Source organism: Fusarium solani (genome assembly GCF_023522795.1).
Source record: "Fusarium solani strain SB1 chromosome Unknown bctg00000009, whole genome shotgun sequence".
NCBI lineage: Eukaryota > Fungi > Ascomycota > Sordariomycetes > Hypocreales > Nectriaceae > Fusarium > Fusarium solani.
This window is the reverse complement of record NW_027072144.1, coordinates 568023-583467: the sequence shown is the minus strand read 5'-3', so window position 1 is coordinate 583467 and position 15445 is coordinate 568023. Positions and strand designations below refer to the sequence as shown.

The 15445-nt window shown below is 52.0% G+C and overlaps 7 protein-coding genes across 7 annotated transcripts; 2 read left to right on the top strand and 5 right to left on the bottom strand.

Moving 5' to 3' along the window:
• Positions 1-942: 942 nt before the first annotated feature.
• Positions 943-3723, top strand: MRS44_013254 (uncharacterized protein; the record flags this gene model as incomplete). Its single annotated transcript, XM_065616740.1, has 4 exons — positions 943-1108; positions 1168-1817; positions 1867-2014; positions 2471-3723. The coding sequence occupies 4 exons, from the start codon at positions 943-945 to the stop codon at positions 3721-3723; spliced, it is 2217 nt and encodes a 738-aa protein (XP_065472812.1).
• A 3-nt stretch (positions 3724-3726) lies between these two features.
• Positions 3727-4228, bottom strand: MRS44_013253 (uncharacterized protein; the record flags this gene model as incomplete). The annotated part of the gene is made up of 2 exons (XM_065616739.1): positions 3727-3855; positions 3908-4228. The coding sequence occupies 2 exons, from the start codon at positions 4226-4228 to the stop codon at positions 3727-3729; spliced, it is 450 nt and encodes a 149-aa protein (XP_065472811.1).
• Positions 4229-4261: 33 nt separating this feature from the next.
• MRS44_013252 (uncharacterized protein) lies at positions 4262-5425 on the bottom strand (the record flags this gene model as incomplete). The annotated part of the gene is made up of 2 exons (XM_065616738.1): positions 4262-5180; positions 5286-5425. The coding sequence occupies 2 exons, from the start codon at positions 5423-5425 to the stop codon at positions 4262-4264; spliced, it is 1059 nt and encodes a 352-aa protein (XP_065472810.1).
• A 1323-nt stretch (positions 5426-6748) lies between these two features.
• On the bottom strand, positions 6749-7353 carry MRS44_013251 (uncharacterized protein; the record flags this gene model as incomplete). Its single annotated transcript, XM_065616737.1, has 2 exons — positions 6749-7116; positions 7164-7353. 2 exons carry the CDS (start codon positions 7351-7353, stop codon positions 6749-6751), a joined length of 558 nt encoding a protein of 185 aa, XP_065472809.1.
• Positions 7354-8358: 1005 nt separating this feature from the next.
• On the bottom strand, positions 8359-10822 carry MRS44_013250 (uncharacterized protein; the record flags this gene model as incomplete). The annotated part of the gene is made up of 3 exons (XM_065616736.1): positions 8359-8501; positions 8567-10010; positions 10193-10822. 3 exons carry the CDS (start codon positions 10820-10822, stop codon positions 8359-8361), a joined length of 2217 nt encoding a protein of 738 aa, XP_065472808.1.
• Positions 10823-12072: 1250 nt separating this feature from the next.
• MRS44_013249 (uncharacterized protein) lies at positions 12073-12765 on the top strand (the record flags this gene model as incomplete). Its single annotated transcript, XM_065616735.1, has 1 exon — positions 12073-12765. The coding sequence occupies one exon, from the start codon at positions 12073-12075 to the stop codon at positions 12763-12765; it is 693 nt and encodes a 230-aa protein (XP_065472807.1).
• Positions 12766-13200: 435 nt separating this feature from the next.
• Positions 13201-15168, bottom strand: MRS44_013248 (uncharacterized protein; the record flags this gene model as incomplete). Its single annotated transcript, XM_065616734.1, has 3 exons — positions 13201-14127; positions 14208-14731; positions 15111-15168. The coding sequence occupies 3 exons, from the start codon at positions 15166-15168 to the stop codon at positions 13201-13203; spliced, it is 1509 nt and encodes a 502-aa protein (XP_065472806.1).
• Positions 15169-15445: the final 277 nt, after the last annotated feature.

The window sequence follows — 15445 nt, the reverse complement described above, 5'->3', positions numbered from 1 at the left end:
ATGCTCGACTTACATGATGCGTCATTGGCGAAAGAGGTGCCGTGGAGCCGGCAGTCGGTGCGTGATACCATGCGGAAATTATTCGAGGTGAAGAAGGGAGCAATATCGAGTCAATTGGAGAAGGCAGTCACAAAGATTAGCTTCAGCTTTGACATGTGGACTTCTCCCAACCGGTACGCTTTCCTTGGCCTCCACGCTCACTATCTCGACGCCTCCTATCAAGTCCAATCGCGACTTCTTGCCCTGCGCCGTGTGTAGGGAGCTCATTCCGGAGATAACCAAGCAACGACAATATATGACATCTTCGGCGAGTACGGAATACGAGATCGGATTGGCGCGGGTGTCTGCGACAATGTCTCGTCCAATGACACATGCTTAGCGAGCCTCTATCGTCAACTTTCTCCTGCGATGGCCGAGGAGGATATTAGAAACAATCGAAGACGGTGCTTTGGGCATATTGTCAACCTTGCAGCTCGAGCGTTCCTCTGGGGGAAAGACCCTGACTCGTTTGAGCGAGAAGCCTTCACCGAGGCGGCTTTCCAAGTTTAAGAGCGTGAGCTTCGACTTTGGCGGAAACGGGGAGCAGTGGGCAAGCTGCATAACATCGTCCGGCTCGTCAGGGCTTCTACGCAACGGCGAGAGTTGATGAAATCTCTGGCATGCAGCCAGCGCAATGAAGACGATTATCACCTCTTTGAGGAGGACCGAGCTGCCATCGATCTCGAACTGATGTAGAACAATGAAACCAGATGGAATTCGACGTTTCTGATGATCCAGCGTGCAATTCGAAAACGGGAGCAGATTAACCATTTCATCACATATCTCGACACGAAGGCAGCAGAGCCCCGACAACGGGTGCCTGTCCAAGATCATCTTTCACAGCAGGACTAGCCTCTCTTAGCGGAGATCTAGAGTCTACTAAAACCACTCTATAAGATCACCATGAGGTGCCAGGGTTGGGCTAAAGAAGGCCGTTACGGCGCCTTGTGGGAAGTGATGATCGGAATGGAATATTTACTCAACTTCTTCGAGGAGCAAAAGCTGATATTCTCGCCTCCGGATGGCACTGCTGATGAGCTACAGATTGCCAGAGCCTCGGTAACGACGAGTACGGCTTTCCAGTTCATATTCGTTCTTCTTATGTCTATTTTACTAAGACTTTCGCAGGATGTAGTCCTCCACGAGCTGACCAGGGTCGCGGACGCGAGAAACACTTGCCACAGCACACTCGAGACGAATATACCGGTGCATTCTCGCAAGCTGAGAGTCTTGATGATGACCACCGACGATGCATACAAATCTCTATCAATAACTGTTGGGTAAAACTTGACGAGTATTACAGTCTACTTGGCCAATCGCCACTTTACCCGGCTGCCGTTATTCTTCACCCGCGCTGGAACGTGTCCTGGCTTGAGGCTAACTGGACTAGTCACGAGCAACTAGTGTGGCTACGGGATGCTAAGAACAGTGTCCGGGAATTCTTTGAACAACAGTATCCCCGTAAGGAGCAGTCTGAGGCAGCGAGAACCGTGATAGGAAAAGCGATGCGGCAAGACGAGCCCAGCCAATTCGACCAGTGGATGCAGAGCTACGATCGGTACATGATGGAGGAAGAAGATGAGCTTGGAGTTTATATGAGGCAAGGGCCAGTCCGGCGAGAGAACTTGAACCCCATTCTATGGTGGAAGGGACACCAAGAAGAATATCCACGTTTGAGCAAGTTTGCCCTCGACATCCTGGCAATTCCTGCTATGTCTGTCGATCCTGAGCGGACGTTTAGTGTCACGAAGTTGACAATAAGCTCGCAAAGGCACAGCGTAAGCCCCAAGATAATAGAGGAAATACAGTGCCTACGGAATTGGCTAGGCCATCAAGCGATCACTGTGGGCGAGGTCGTCAGCTTTGGTGGGGCCTGATGGGGTGGGATGGAGGGGAGGCGTGAGAGTACCAATAGCTTCATCCTGGCCTCAGGTCAGCGCTTTCAATTCGAGTATATCAATTCAATTCAAGTTAAGTAAGTTCACGGACGATTTTATTTCAAGTAATCAAGTTACACCCCCGAACTTGACTTACTTGAATTGAAGTCAGCGCTGAGGAGTAGAGGGAGCTCTAGAGACGCGACGTACGGTTGCATATTACCACATGGGTGACAAAACCCTTTTGGGAAGCCTCAACCATGTTAAAATACTTAGTAATTTTGTGGACCCTTGCAAGACTACAGTACTGCACACTATCCGGAAGGTACCTCTCCATTTGGATGGCATCTCCACTAGGGAATATGTCGTGATAATTCCTGGTGACGCGTCACAATTTTTTCACTCACTCACTCACTCACTCACACATACACACCAGCATCAATACCCAGCCCATCGCCACCTCGTAGCAGTCATGGGCTATCCCCATCCATTCCCCAAGTAAGCTCGGGTCTATCCATCATGAGATTGTGTGACTGACCTTGTCTTGCACGTAGATATGCCCGATCACGTCCTATCGCAGATATGTCCCGATGTTCCGAAGACCGTGGCCCCTAAATCGTACCAACGGAGCCACGATTTCATCCGCGATAGCTACCCAGGGTCCAGTCTTTGTCCATCTTGCGGCAGACGTTGGCCCACGAGCATCCCCATCCTCGACAGCTCGCCAGTCCCGTTTCGAGACGTTGAGACAGCCTCCACCTCCTCCGCTATACAGTCTATCGACCTAACAGCCTCTGATCGTTCCACGCCCTCACAGACGATCTTCACCGGCTCTGGAGACGGCCCTGGCCGTATCCTCGCAGCATCGCGGCCCTCAGCCGTGTATCGAGATGCCAAACTTACCCAGAGTCGGATCGCGAGGGGCATGAGGGCGAGCTCGTCGCAACTCAGTGAGGCTGTGGCTAAACAGAGCCAAAACAAGAGCAGACGGAAGATCTCGATGCGTCTCACTGTCTTCCTTGCGAGGCCTGACCCATGGGAAATACTAGACGAAGACGAGGAGCCCCAGTGGTCTTTGGCTAGAGAGCTGCTGAAGGTCGCTTTGCGCCCCTTCGTCGATGAGGAACCATCTTTACCTGTCCACTTCTGGTTCGACAGCATCTTCTTCCCTCAGTTCAAGGACAAGCCTGCCCTCTCTTCTGTTCTTCAATTCGACAAGAGACTCGTTCAGAACGCCCATATTAAAGAGGGTATCACGGAGCTGAGCGACCTCGACTGGGAGAGACAGACAGTCGCAGAGCTTTTCGGCGAGGACTGCCCTTTTCGTTTCAGTAAAACAGAGGGCAGATATCTCCTTTTCCTTGTTTTCTATGAGCCATTGCCTCCTCGACCACAAGTCCCGGCCCCTCGTCATATCAAGACGGCGAGGTCAGCCGTAAAGCCGTTCAAAAAGGAGAAGGGAATCAAGAAAGAGTTAGTCAAGACCGAGGTGAAGGTACAGCCAGCCTTATTAATCGGGAGCGAGTTCAACTCGCCCTCCTTGAGCCCCTCTCTGAGCCCAGTTCTACCTCCTTCGAGAGCTAGCGCAGAAGACCAGATCGAGGTTATTACTAGCGACGTGGACGAGACCCGCGTGGGTCAGAAACGGGCTCGAGGCTCTATAAGCTCAGCACTCTCGGTAGAGGCAGAGGATGAGGAGCTCTCGGCTGACCCTGCCTTCACTGCCCATGGTCCCGCTGCTGGAACCCGAGGAATTGATACGAGGAGGCCAAGTAGTCGGCATCCTCGTAAACAGACGAGGAAATAGTAGCTACTCTAGCTCAAGGTGACCCAGGTCCCCCATCAGCTCGTCCACACTATTGATAATATCGCCGGGTAGCTCAGTTCCGGAGGGGCTATTGTTAATAGGCTCAAGGTAGTTCTGCTCGAGGAGCTGAAGCTAAAGCATTGTCAGCTAGCTTTTGAGTGCGATGTAGTACTTCTTTACGTACGAATCTCTCTTGCCCTCCAACTGGACTCTCTGGGATGCTCAGCACCGGACTTGCCCCGTAGTCGAGATGAACCTGAATCTTGTCTCTAAGCCGTAAGTAGACCGCGAGGTGTGGCCGCTTATGATCAAGCTCCCCATCTAGCTGGCCGTCGAACTGAAGATCCCGGAGCTGTTGATCACACCAGTCCGTTGTTATTGGGTCAAGCAGATCGTCTATATCGATAGAATCGACAGCGGTCATCATCTGGGCAAGCCCATCTCGAGCCGCAGGCCCTAGATGGACTGCCCAGTTCTCCACTTCGCTTGTATTATACAGATCCATCGGGATCCCAGCGACGAGATGCTCCCTATTCTTCTATGGCCAGATGCGATAGCCGTTCCACATCTCCGTGAAGTCCGCAACCTCTTGACGGATCATGGGTCCATAGAGAGCATACATCGCGATCTGGTGAGCAAGACGGTTTGGTTGGAAGAGGCCGCTATCAATCAGCTCGTGTGAGAACGCGATCCAGCGCTGACTGACACCTTTGAGGAGCTTTTCCCACCAAGACTCGATCCGTTGGTTAGATGTGCTTGGGCCCCAGATATGACAGGAGCTCAGTCTCGCTCCCTGCCTGTGGACTCGTTGGTCGTTATCCTCGGTGGTATACCGAAGCTCTGTCTGATCAAGGTCGGCGAGAATCGCCTGGGCTCCGGCCCAAAGAGGAGTCTCGATACCATGATCCGAGCGGGTGAAAAGGGGGCGGACCCCTGAGTACGACACAGTCCGTAGAAACTGTTTGAGTGAACTCAGCGCAGTCATGTTCCCCCTGCCGACATATATCCAGATGATGGCTCTCGAGTACGTGTCGATACAGGCGTAGATAGAGAAGCCGAAGTTCTTGAGCTTCTCGTACCCATCGAGAGACCACATAAAGTTAGGCCCAGGAACCTGGAAGTCCTTCCGGTGCTTCCAGTCAGCAAGGCGTCTTTGTTCGGCCCGCTTCTTCCACTCTGGGTTCGTTTGGTACTCGCGATATAAGGTATTCTGGCCGATAAGGACGCCGGCACGGATGCGGACGTAATGGTATAGATACCCCCTGCCAAATCCTCTGATGCTTGAAGACTGACGGTCGTCTTGGAAGAGGAACTCTCTCGCTTTTTGAATAGCTTCCTGTCGTTCAGCCAGATCTCGGAAGCGCCGCTTCATGCCATGCTTCAGACGATACTCCTGTACAGTCCGCTCGGAGATCTCGATGCCGCGTCGCTTGAGATCACGGACGATGGAAGTGTCGCTATATCCGTATCGGTAGAAGTAGCCTTTGACCAGCTCGACGAAGGTGTTGGTATTAATCTTTGAGTGAAGGGGGGAGTACTCCTGGGCACTCTATTCCGCTAACCTCCTTTTCAGGGTTCTGACGTCGAGTACGTGGCCATCGTCGCGGAGATGGGCACATATAGTGTCAATAGATAGTCCTTCTCGCCGCTGCTCGAGGATCAAGTCCTTGACGCGCTCCAAGTCCTTGCGGGGCCTCGGCATTGTGCGAGACGCAGACCAGGGGGTCGAGATCGTGGTAGAGGTCGGAGTTCATACCTCCTTCCAAGGCTTCCAGCTGCAATATCCCGCCCCCTCTGAACCGGCATTATCGGAGCTTCGGCGCCGATGGAATAGCATCAGCACCGTTTGGTATGGCATCAGCTCTGCTACATTAGAAACAGTGCGCTATCATATCAATACTATAGCCCTATATAAAAACGCCTAAAGCCTATGTGCGAAATAGCTCCAGTCATTTTCGTACGTGGTTTTGTCACCCATGTGGTAATGTGCGACCGTAGCGACGCGTGCACGGGCCAGTTCCTGTGTAATTGAATGAAATACAAGATGCGACGCGTGCACGGACGAACCAGCAACGTGCACCGACCAGTTTCTGTGTAATTGAACGAATTACCAGCACGACTGCGTACAGTAGGCTGAAGCAAGCCGTAAGCCTTGGCGCAAACCCTGTTTTTCTCGGGCATGATCTTGTCAGCTTCTTTAACGGTGCCGACTCTCCTATGAATCTTGCCTTGATATCTATGGAATTTACTGGCGACCTTCACTACTCAGAACTTCTTAGATCTCTCAAAGAACCAAAACACTTCAACGAAGAGCTGGCCGAATACTCTCTTAAAGAGTCAAACGTCACCTTATATATCTGGGAAGCTCTCAAACGGGCCGACCATACACAGATTCCCAGCTTCGAAAAGCTATTCAAGCAAGATTCAACGAGTCTTAGAACGGCTGTCCTATATTATAACGAAGGGGCCGGAAACCTTCAGAGCCTATCGATAAAGAACCATTCACTGCCCTGGAAGAAACGGTATAGGGTGCCTCTTCCGCTATGCAGAGATATCGATGATCCTGCAAGGAGTCTCGATTGGGTGTTCACCCTGTATGTGGACGAACGGTCCGGCAAGGATTTCCAGCATATGGATTCCCGACTGCTGTTAGGGAACGAAGACATATTTCTCCCCGGAGGGCCACTAGACCCGGATTTCGTAAAACTTGCTCAGCCGTTATTTCAAGGACTGAGGCCTCTCTGCAACGCGAGTGAATTGTCCGGTGAATATGGGGCCTAGGGCTGTATGTGAAGTTTAACTATATAGTTATATAGAATAAAGAGACTAGTTTATTAGGCGCAAAGTTGTCGCTCTCTAGAACCAAGTTCCCAATAATAGTATTAAACTGGGGATCGGTGTACTCGATGCAAGGAATAGAAATGTAAACAATATTCTCAAAGACAGTCAGGGGGGTTGCCACCTCTCAGATCCTTAACAACGATTTTATTCGCCCCGTATTCTTGCTGTTATGAGCTCGACGCGTTCAATCTAATTTCGACGCCCTCCATGCCCTATCCGTATATCCCTTATTGCCCGATTCCGTCTCCACAGTAAGTATCTCTTTCAAGTCTTCCAGAATATCTTGAAAACTGTATCCAAACTCCGACGGAATCTTAACTACAATATTATCAGAGTTGCTGACTGTGGCGTACTTCAAATCCCACCCCTTGTTGAACATCTCATCCTTGATATCATCAATTGACTGCAAAGAGGTGCCAATAAGAATCGTATACTTCTCCTCTCGAACAAGTCTCTCTTCCCGCGTGATTTTCAATGGCCCTTCAACATAAGAGTCTACCTTCCATGGAGTAGGCAGTGAGTCTTTAAAGGGCCCTCCTTTGAAGCGCTTTACTGGTGAGGACGTTAGATCCATTACCATAAGGAAAGGGCACCGGTACCTTCTTGTCTTTCTTCACTTTCTCTCTGCCTCTTTCTTATGTTTGGTGCTTTGTCGGAGGCACCCACGTCTTGTATTTGCCGAACACCAGGAAGAATCTTATTTGCCAATTCCTTTTCATCGATGAATGATTCCTGCAAGACTGACTTGGAAACAGGCAAGGTGGCAATAAGATGCTGTTGAGCGCTCATGATGCTGATCTGTCGAGTATCAGGTGGGAAGTATGGCGGGCGACTGTTAAGTGTTCAGAGCAGTTGGAGAGGTCGTGCAGTTTATAGTTGCACTCCCACTCTGCCAATGTGTGGCAATTTCAAGTTGAGAGCCACTGACTGATAACTGATGGTAAGGCACAATCGCTTGCTGTGGTTGTAAGAACCATGGGTGCCAAGTCGTCAGGGACTGGGACACCACCAGTGAGCCGCAGGCATCACAGTCAGGATTCAGAATTAAGAGATCTCGCCCAGCCCCTTTTGCAAAAGAATACTGGCGGCAGTCAGGAGTGGAGCCCAGCATGGAGCCCAAAAACAGGAACAGCTCATGGCCGCGACACGCCATTTAGGTAAGAATCCGTCACCAGGCGGCGTGGAGGAGAGAAGCCTCCTGATATCCATATGCAACCATAACCCCGTGCCCTCGAAACCTTGCAGCATCTTGCCGAAACCTCCTACCTATTCTTTAATCCTTGGAAGGGATCCAATCTCCCATGTCATAGAATCCTCTAGATGATTATGCCTTGCGTGAATCCTTTGGGTCACTCGGCCAGTCCATTGCCGCAAAGATATCTCAGATACACGCAATAGTATATGAATGTTAAGTGAGTGATAACGGCAGTATATCTCCTTCTCTTCTGCATCCATTACCAACCTCTCTCTGTTCTTCCCTTTACCTCACCGGCCCTAAGTATCAAGACCTCAGGGTAACCCAGGAGGGCCAGAAAGGATTAGGTCTTAGGGCTACAACACGTCTTGAGCCGTCCCAGCTCGTGGTGGTTTACAAGGGAGAGGTTCTTAATGACAGCAAATCTTCTATCGCACACGGGTAGACCGCACATACTCGATCCAACGAGGCAGCTTCACGAACAGGTTTTTTTTATCCACATGAAGGACAAAGAGCTGGCACAAAGAACTCGTGTTGGGTGAATGATGCAAGCACAAATGCACTAGTTGGTCTTATTTGTAATTTCTGCCTCAATGTAATCAGGCTGCGACGCCGCAATCTGTCACGGAGGCGGCCGAAGGGCCCTGCTCACCTTCGATACTTGCATCATCACCATATTTAGGAGATATAAGGTGCACCTCGGTACGCTTAGATAGCCGGGGATTTGGGATCCAAATTGAATCTACAATGAAACAGTGCAGCCAGGCCGATCATGGCCTTCAACCCCCCCCAAGTGCCGTGATCTACCATAGCGACGGACATAGGTCTCAGAGTCGCGCTCATGCCTCTTCCTCTTACCAGTTAACTTCGATACCTGCTTATGTCGCGCCGGGCGCAATAGGGTCGCCAAGTTGAAATCGATGAGCATGATGCGGTCATGTTCGTCGTTCCAGAGGAGGTTCCCCTGCCGTATGTCGTTGTGTACAACGCCTTGCTTGCGAAGCAGCTCCCGTAGTCGTGTCTTCTCTTCTTGGATACTATCGTTCATTACAACCGTATCCCCTACCCATGACATCAGCAACATGTGAACTATGTCAGCCAATACCAACGGGTAGGGCGTCTCCAAATCGATGCTGCCCAAGCAAACAGGGACAAAGTGACCCTGCATTGGTTCCAGATGCGAGTAGACATCCGCTTCGTGTTGCAACCTTGTGACAGCCGCGGCGAATGTTCCTTTCCCAACAAATGTATACCCGTAGCAGCCGAGTGTCAGCTTAAAGAGCGCCCCTGTATCACCGTATTTGCCATCGCTGTCCAAGGGTTTCAAATAGCGAAGGCGGTAGACGGGACGAGCTAGTTTCTTGCATAATAGCTCTCTGAGACGAGTGGCATTGATGGGATGCGACAAGTCGCCTTTGGCACGGCGATGTAGAGCCACATTCGGACATTTCTCATCGAGAAGCCCATCCCCTTTGAGGCCCAGCAGACATCTTTGCGTGCAATACGGTCGAGCCTCGAGTTCCGACGCTTCGCTGCCTGTGGACCCGTCGTTTCCCGATGTCATGTCTTTTCGCTTTTTCGAACTGAGGGCTGACACTTGTGGTGATGACCGCGCACCTTGAGTCCGTCTACCTTCATTAACCAGAGGCTCGTCATCGCCACTACTGCTATCGCTGGCATCAATTTTCGGCAGGGGTTCAGAGTCCTTGCATGATGCCCTTGTCGTTTGTCGCAGCTCTACTGTGAGTTTCTGAGCAGCAACTATAGACCCAGCATAAGACGAGACAGAGCGTGTTGACTCTGGCGATGCTTCCTCCTCCGTTGTTCCACCGCACATCTCAGCATATGGCTGTGGCCATTTGTTGAGCAGTGAGATTGCCTTCTCTCTCCACTGATCAGACTTCCCAGAGCACCGGCAGGTCCGCAAGCAGAATGCAGCGAGTTGCGCAACGGCGGTGTAGAAAGGATCGACTGTCCCGTCCTCACCCTCGGCATCATTCTCTGGCTGGGCCATATGGTAATACAGCACTGTGGGATCGTCTCCAATGTGCAAGAAGATCAGCGACTTTCCAGCGGTAAGGTATCCATAGCTACTGCCGAGTCGAATCATGTAGTGGAATGTCTGTGCCAATGCTTTGGCAACCGTTTCCTCAATCTGTTCTTGTAGATGACTCTCCCCGTCAGTGCTAGCTTTCCCGCTGGAGATTCTTGAGATGACGCGGATAAATAGGTCCTCTCTATGCATGGCCGCCTGAAAACTTTCGACCGGGATTTTATGTGCTGCTTTGTACTCGCTGGGAAATGCGGTATTCTTTTCCCCGAATTCCTGGCTCGAATACACCATCTATCTGGCCCTTTTCTTCTTGAGGCTCTGCGTTGCCGTGCCACCCTTTTCTTTGACCCGGATTGCACTTGTACGGTCTCGAAGACTACCTCGTCATCGTTGCGATCGATCTCGTCGGTTTCCGTCAGGCTGAGAGGGTGGTTCTCGAATGTGATCGCTTTGCAGTCGAGTTCCCGTCCGATCGGGTGGTTTTGGGATCGAGGACCAAGCGCGGCAAAAACGTTCTCCACGGGATCTTCTACAGCTAGATGCTCAAAAGTCCTGAGGTCGTCCTCACTGGCCACCGGCCTTTTGCTTGTAGCTTGCGCTATCGCGCGGACAGCTAGTCGTGAGGGCAGATGGAAGCCTTGTAGTATTGCCTTAATGATGAGGTGACACGATTTCTGCTCGTCGAGAAATCCATCCCAAGGTCGCAACCATAAAGGGTAGTGTTTACCCGTTACATCGGTTGTGCCGCCGCCAGATGACTTCGACTTGTCCTGCACTTTGAGGGTCGTGAAGAGCTCTTCGTGGCAAAGTCGCAGGTACTCGTCGTATGAGGTGTCTCGTTGATCGCGTCTAAGATTTTCCTCTCGTGCCCTTGCCAATTCTTCACGTTCTCTTGCTGCCGCTTCTCGTTCTCTTGCTGCTGCTTCTCGTTCTCTTGCTGCCGCTTCGCGTTCTTTCGTCTCCTTCAGCTCACGCCGGAGGTTTTGAATCTCGTCATCGCGGTCGGTCATCGTGGTTGGTCTTCGTCTGCAAAGTTGATGTTCAGGAAGCAAGCAAGCTCGGCTCTACGTATCACCGTTCGGATAAACAACGGCAATAGTACCGATCAATCCGATTGGTGGGGCTCACTCTTGAGAGGGAAGCACTCAGCTCGCGTCTTCACGTGCTTCCGGGTAAACGGGGGCTTAATTCTCTGGCGTGGAACGGGTCAACTTCACAGACGTTTGAGGAACGAGATCGAAGCCGGGTAACTGGCGTAGCAAAGGACAGGACGGGAGCTGGTGGAAACAGGCGTCATGCAGCACAAGCAAGCGTGAATGGAGCTCGCCAGCCAGCTATATCTCCCCCTCGGCCATTGAACCAATGGACCCTTCGATCAGTTGTTGACGGACCTCGCTTCGCCCTGTCGACTTGACATGTTTTGATACGGTCGACTGTATATTACCTGTTGATGTGATGTCAGCTCTAAGACTATAAACAGGCCAGGATTTGTGCCTCGATAAGAGCGATTGACTTCTACCCGATGGCGGAAACGTCCTGCCTCGTCAAAAAAGCCATATACCTGCCCGTTGGAGTCTCTTGCACGACCTATCCGAACATTCTGGTTTCTTATCGACACTGATATCATTGTGCAACCTGAGCTTTTGCCCCCTTGGTTGATTTGGTTTCTCTGCCAGGATCCTTGTGGTGGAGCCGGCTGGGCCTATTCTCCTTGGGTTTGTGGATTCTGCTAGTGGTTGTGGTGATGTCTCCCGCTCAGACCTATCGCTGACAACGAGACCCGCTGGAACTCTCGCCATCGTATGATGGTCCGCGCGCTGCTTCTCCGTACATACTTTTATTGGTGACCTCACGCAGTCAAGAAGGACAGAGTGTGTGTAGTTTGGCCGCAACGGGTCACCTGTCACTGCGGTCTTATGCGTAAGCGTGTTAGACCGCAGCGTCAGAGAGGGCCCGTCCGCGCTCCCTCGTAGGGAGGCAAGTGTCTGTATATTGTAGTAGTGCTATATACAGAGGGAAGGTGGGGGGGTGAAAGTCGAGTCTTGACTGCGTGAGAGATGACGAGACACCTGCCGAGGCGAGCAATTGACTCCCCGTGAGGCAGTTGCAGGAGGGAAGAAAAACCCCTCAGTGAACCTTCCGAGCCGGGAAGTCTGTTGTGCAGTGTGGTCATCACGTGAGGCAACCCCAATAAAACTACTCCCTCAATCGGATTGTCGAAAAGGCGGAAAGGACGTGGGAAAGGAGCAAGAGAAAACCAATGAAGCCTTCTATAATTGACGACAAGCTGTCAGAAGAGGATTGGGACGTGGTTGAGGTTTTTATTCAGGTCTTGCGGCCGTTTGATGAGATCTCCGTTCGTCTACAAGGCAACCCGAAGACTAGCGAGGATGATCATGTTAACACTGGCTCCTTTTGGGAATATTTTCCCTCCTTTGAGTATCTCTTGACGCATTTAGAGGAGCTCAAGCAGAATCATGACCTCCTTGATGGCTTGGGAGAGGACAGCGCTGATATGGTTGCTACCCACATCAACCTTGCGTGGATGAAGCTTAACGAGTATTACGATAAGCTCTGGCCTGTTGCATATATTGGTGCTGTAGTCCTTCACCCTTGCTTTGGGTGGCCGGCGCTTCAATACCACTGGGAAGGATATGCGGATGCGACGCAGTGGGAAGAGGATTACTCGACGAGACTCCAGAAGATGTGGAAGGAGGAGTACGCTAATCGCGAGGTTCCTGGCTTAGCGATGCTGCCGACAGCGGGCAGCCGAACGGGGCTCTCTGGATACGACGCGTTCCTGGCACAGTCGCTCGGCAAACGCAAAAGGGCGCATCCAGATGGCAGAGCGAAATATCCTTCGCAACGGCGCCCAGCGCTTGATGAGTACGAACGTTATATCCACACTTTTACCCCCGCCGACGACAAATACCAATTCAGCCCTCTTTCTTAGTGGCAGGAGCACGAAATGGAGTATCCGAACCTCTCTCGAATGGCCTCTGACTTGCTGTCTATCCCTACAATGTCAGCAGAAACTGACAGGTCGTTCAGTAGCGCGGGAAAGATGGTTTCACCTTTACGAACTCGTCTTGATCGACACACTATTGGGATGGCGCAGAGTATGCGATCATGGAGTAGGGAGGGTATTGTCCTGCCCTCGTGGTAGTGATAAGTGGGATTGGTGTTAGGACGTGAAGATCGGAGATATCCGTTGGTCCGAAACAACCAACTGCAATCCAACTGAGAGCAGCCTCGTCCAACTCCAATCCAACTGAAACATACTTGCCCGGATGTCAATCCAACTGCGAGGAGGTACCAGTTGAGTTGAATTGGTTGATTACGCACTCTGCGATGGCCACGGTAAGAGAATAATAACAACCAGTTTATTCTACGCCCTATTGCCAATAACCAGCAAGCAGCCCCCCTTTCCCTCGCCATCGGCAGGCTCCGGAGCAGGAACTGGACCACTGGGTCCGGCAGGCGAGGGATGATGCTGCTCGGTCGACACAGTGACCTCCGTATGGCAGGGCTCGTCGGCGGGATGGGGGTGTACAGAGGTAAGGAGTTCTTCAATACTTGTGAACCGGTTGTCTTCCAAACCTCGATCGGTATCTGGGACTATGTGGTCCGTCTGCGTCTTCTCAGCAGCAGACGGCTCCTCCCTCCGCATGCTATCCATGATGAGGATTGGGACATTGGAACCGTCTGCATACCGCCAGCCGTCTATCTCGCCGTGGTCGATCGTGACGTGCTCGTAAAGGGGGTTGTTCCTTTGGAGCCATGACAAGGCAGTCCGTACGCGGGATTTGCGCACCTGAAGAAGATGCCCAACGTCTGCAGGGCCGGGCTTGCTCGAGCCGCTCCAAGAGACGTGGATGTTCTCGATGGTCTCCAGAAGGGAGTGGGGGAGAACCGTAGTAACGAGGTGTTCCACTTTGTTTGGAAATATGACGATATGGCCCTTCACGTGCTTCCGGTAAATGAGTCCCGATGGGGTCTTGTTGTCAACGGTAAACTTTGTGATGTAGCCGAAAGGGGCCTGGAGAGCAATCAGCCTCTCCTCAACAGGAGAGAGGCCATCAAGCTCTTCTGGGTACCGATGCTCACATCCGATGTCCATATTGTTGACCGAGCAGGCTTTGGGCAGCTTTCCGCCCTCCAAGCCGGTGCGGCACTCGCGGCACACGTGAACTCCAGCACCGTCGTCCTGTGGCAGGCACTTTCGCACTGCTGAAGAGTCCTCGTTGCCTGCAGCAAGGAGGGCGTCAACTGGCCCTTCCACTGGATGGTAGTGAGTTCGCGAGGACTTTGCTTTCTGTAGCAAAAGATGCAATGCGAAATTGGCAACATCTTTTCATCTGTAAACGCCTGGTAGAACGACTTGGAAACCTCTACCTGCAGGGCGAGCGGGACCTCCTTGCACCATGATCTTGTTGTTGATGCCTCATCCTTGTCGCGGAAGCAAGATTCATGGTATTGTAGAATAGATTTGAGAGACTCCTGCTGAAGTTGGACAGTTCCCAGCATCGGCCGCCGCCGCCTCTTCGGGGAGCGGTTTTGTTGAGTTGCCAGCGGAGTCGGAAGCGCTTCCTGTGCCCTGGGGCGCTTTGGCGAAGAAAGGGTATGTGGAGGGCGGTACAACCGGTTGGGAGTCGTCGGTCGCCGTATCTGTTCGGCCTCTTCAGCCCTTAGCCGGGCTCGGTCTTCGGCGTGCTGGCGGTCCAGATGCTGCAACATGCGGAGGATCTCCTCATGAGGGACTCTAACAAGCTCTTGCCGGCGCTGGGCGGCTGTCTGAAATGTCGAGGAATTCGGAACATTCGATGGAGAAGTCCGCTGCGTCTCTCGGGCACTGTTCTGGATGCGTCGCCGATCCAGAGCTTCCAGTGTACGGCGGATCTCATCAGTTGAGACTCTGACTGGCTCTTCCCAGGGTATGATAATAAGTAGGTGTCAGCCACGGGTGCGGCGAGGAGGGAAGAGAGCAAATGCCTGCCATCGAAGCTAGAAATTACGAGACAACGACAGAGACTCACGGGAAAGGGCCTTAACTTAATTGCCGACAATGTCAAAGTAGGAGAAGCTCAGCGCAACTGGTGGCTTTGCAGGACGAAAAGCAGGCGTTGGGTCGCCCCTCCAGTTGGAAGTTGACATGGTACATAGCGACAAGAAAGATGCAGCAGAGACAGGCTTCGCGGCGAGAGTAGGTCGTGATCAGGCCTTGGAAACGGGCCGTGTTTCAGACCCCGCAATGATAGAAACGGTGATTGGAGACAGCCATCAAATGAAACGACTGACATCCACGCTGGGGAGGAGAGGACGTTGTTCCGTGCCACCGAGGACTAATTGCCACCATTTTCTGCGTAAGGCCAGGTCGAATAGGGTAGGAAAGGCGCGGAAGGAAGAACCTTAAGAACCTTTCGTTCCTCAAGGCACACTGATTCGGGATCAATGGACCGAACACACGTACTGTCTGACAATAATCAGCTCTCGGAGTAACTACCGACCGGCTCATGCCTCTTTGGAGTAAAGAACAAGCAGGAAACATGGCCTTAATTTAGGCTATGAACCCCTGCTTCCCCATCGCGAGGCACTTTCGGGTGACCCGCCGAGCTGAAAAATGCAAATTTTCC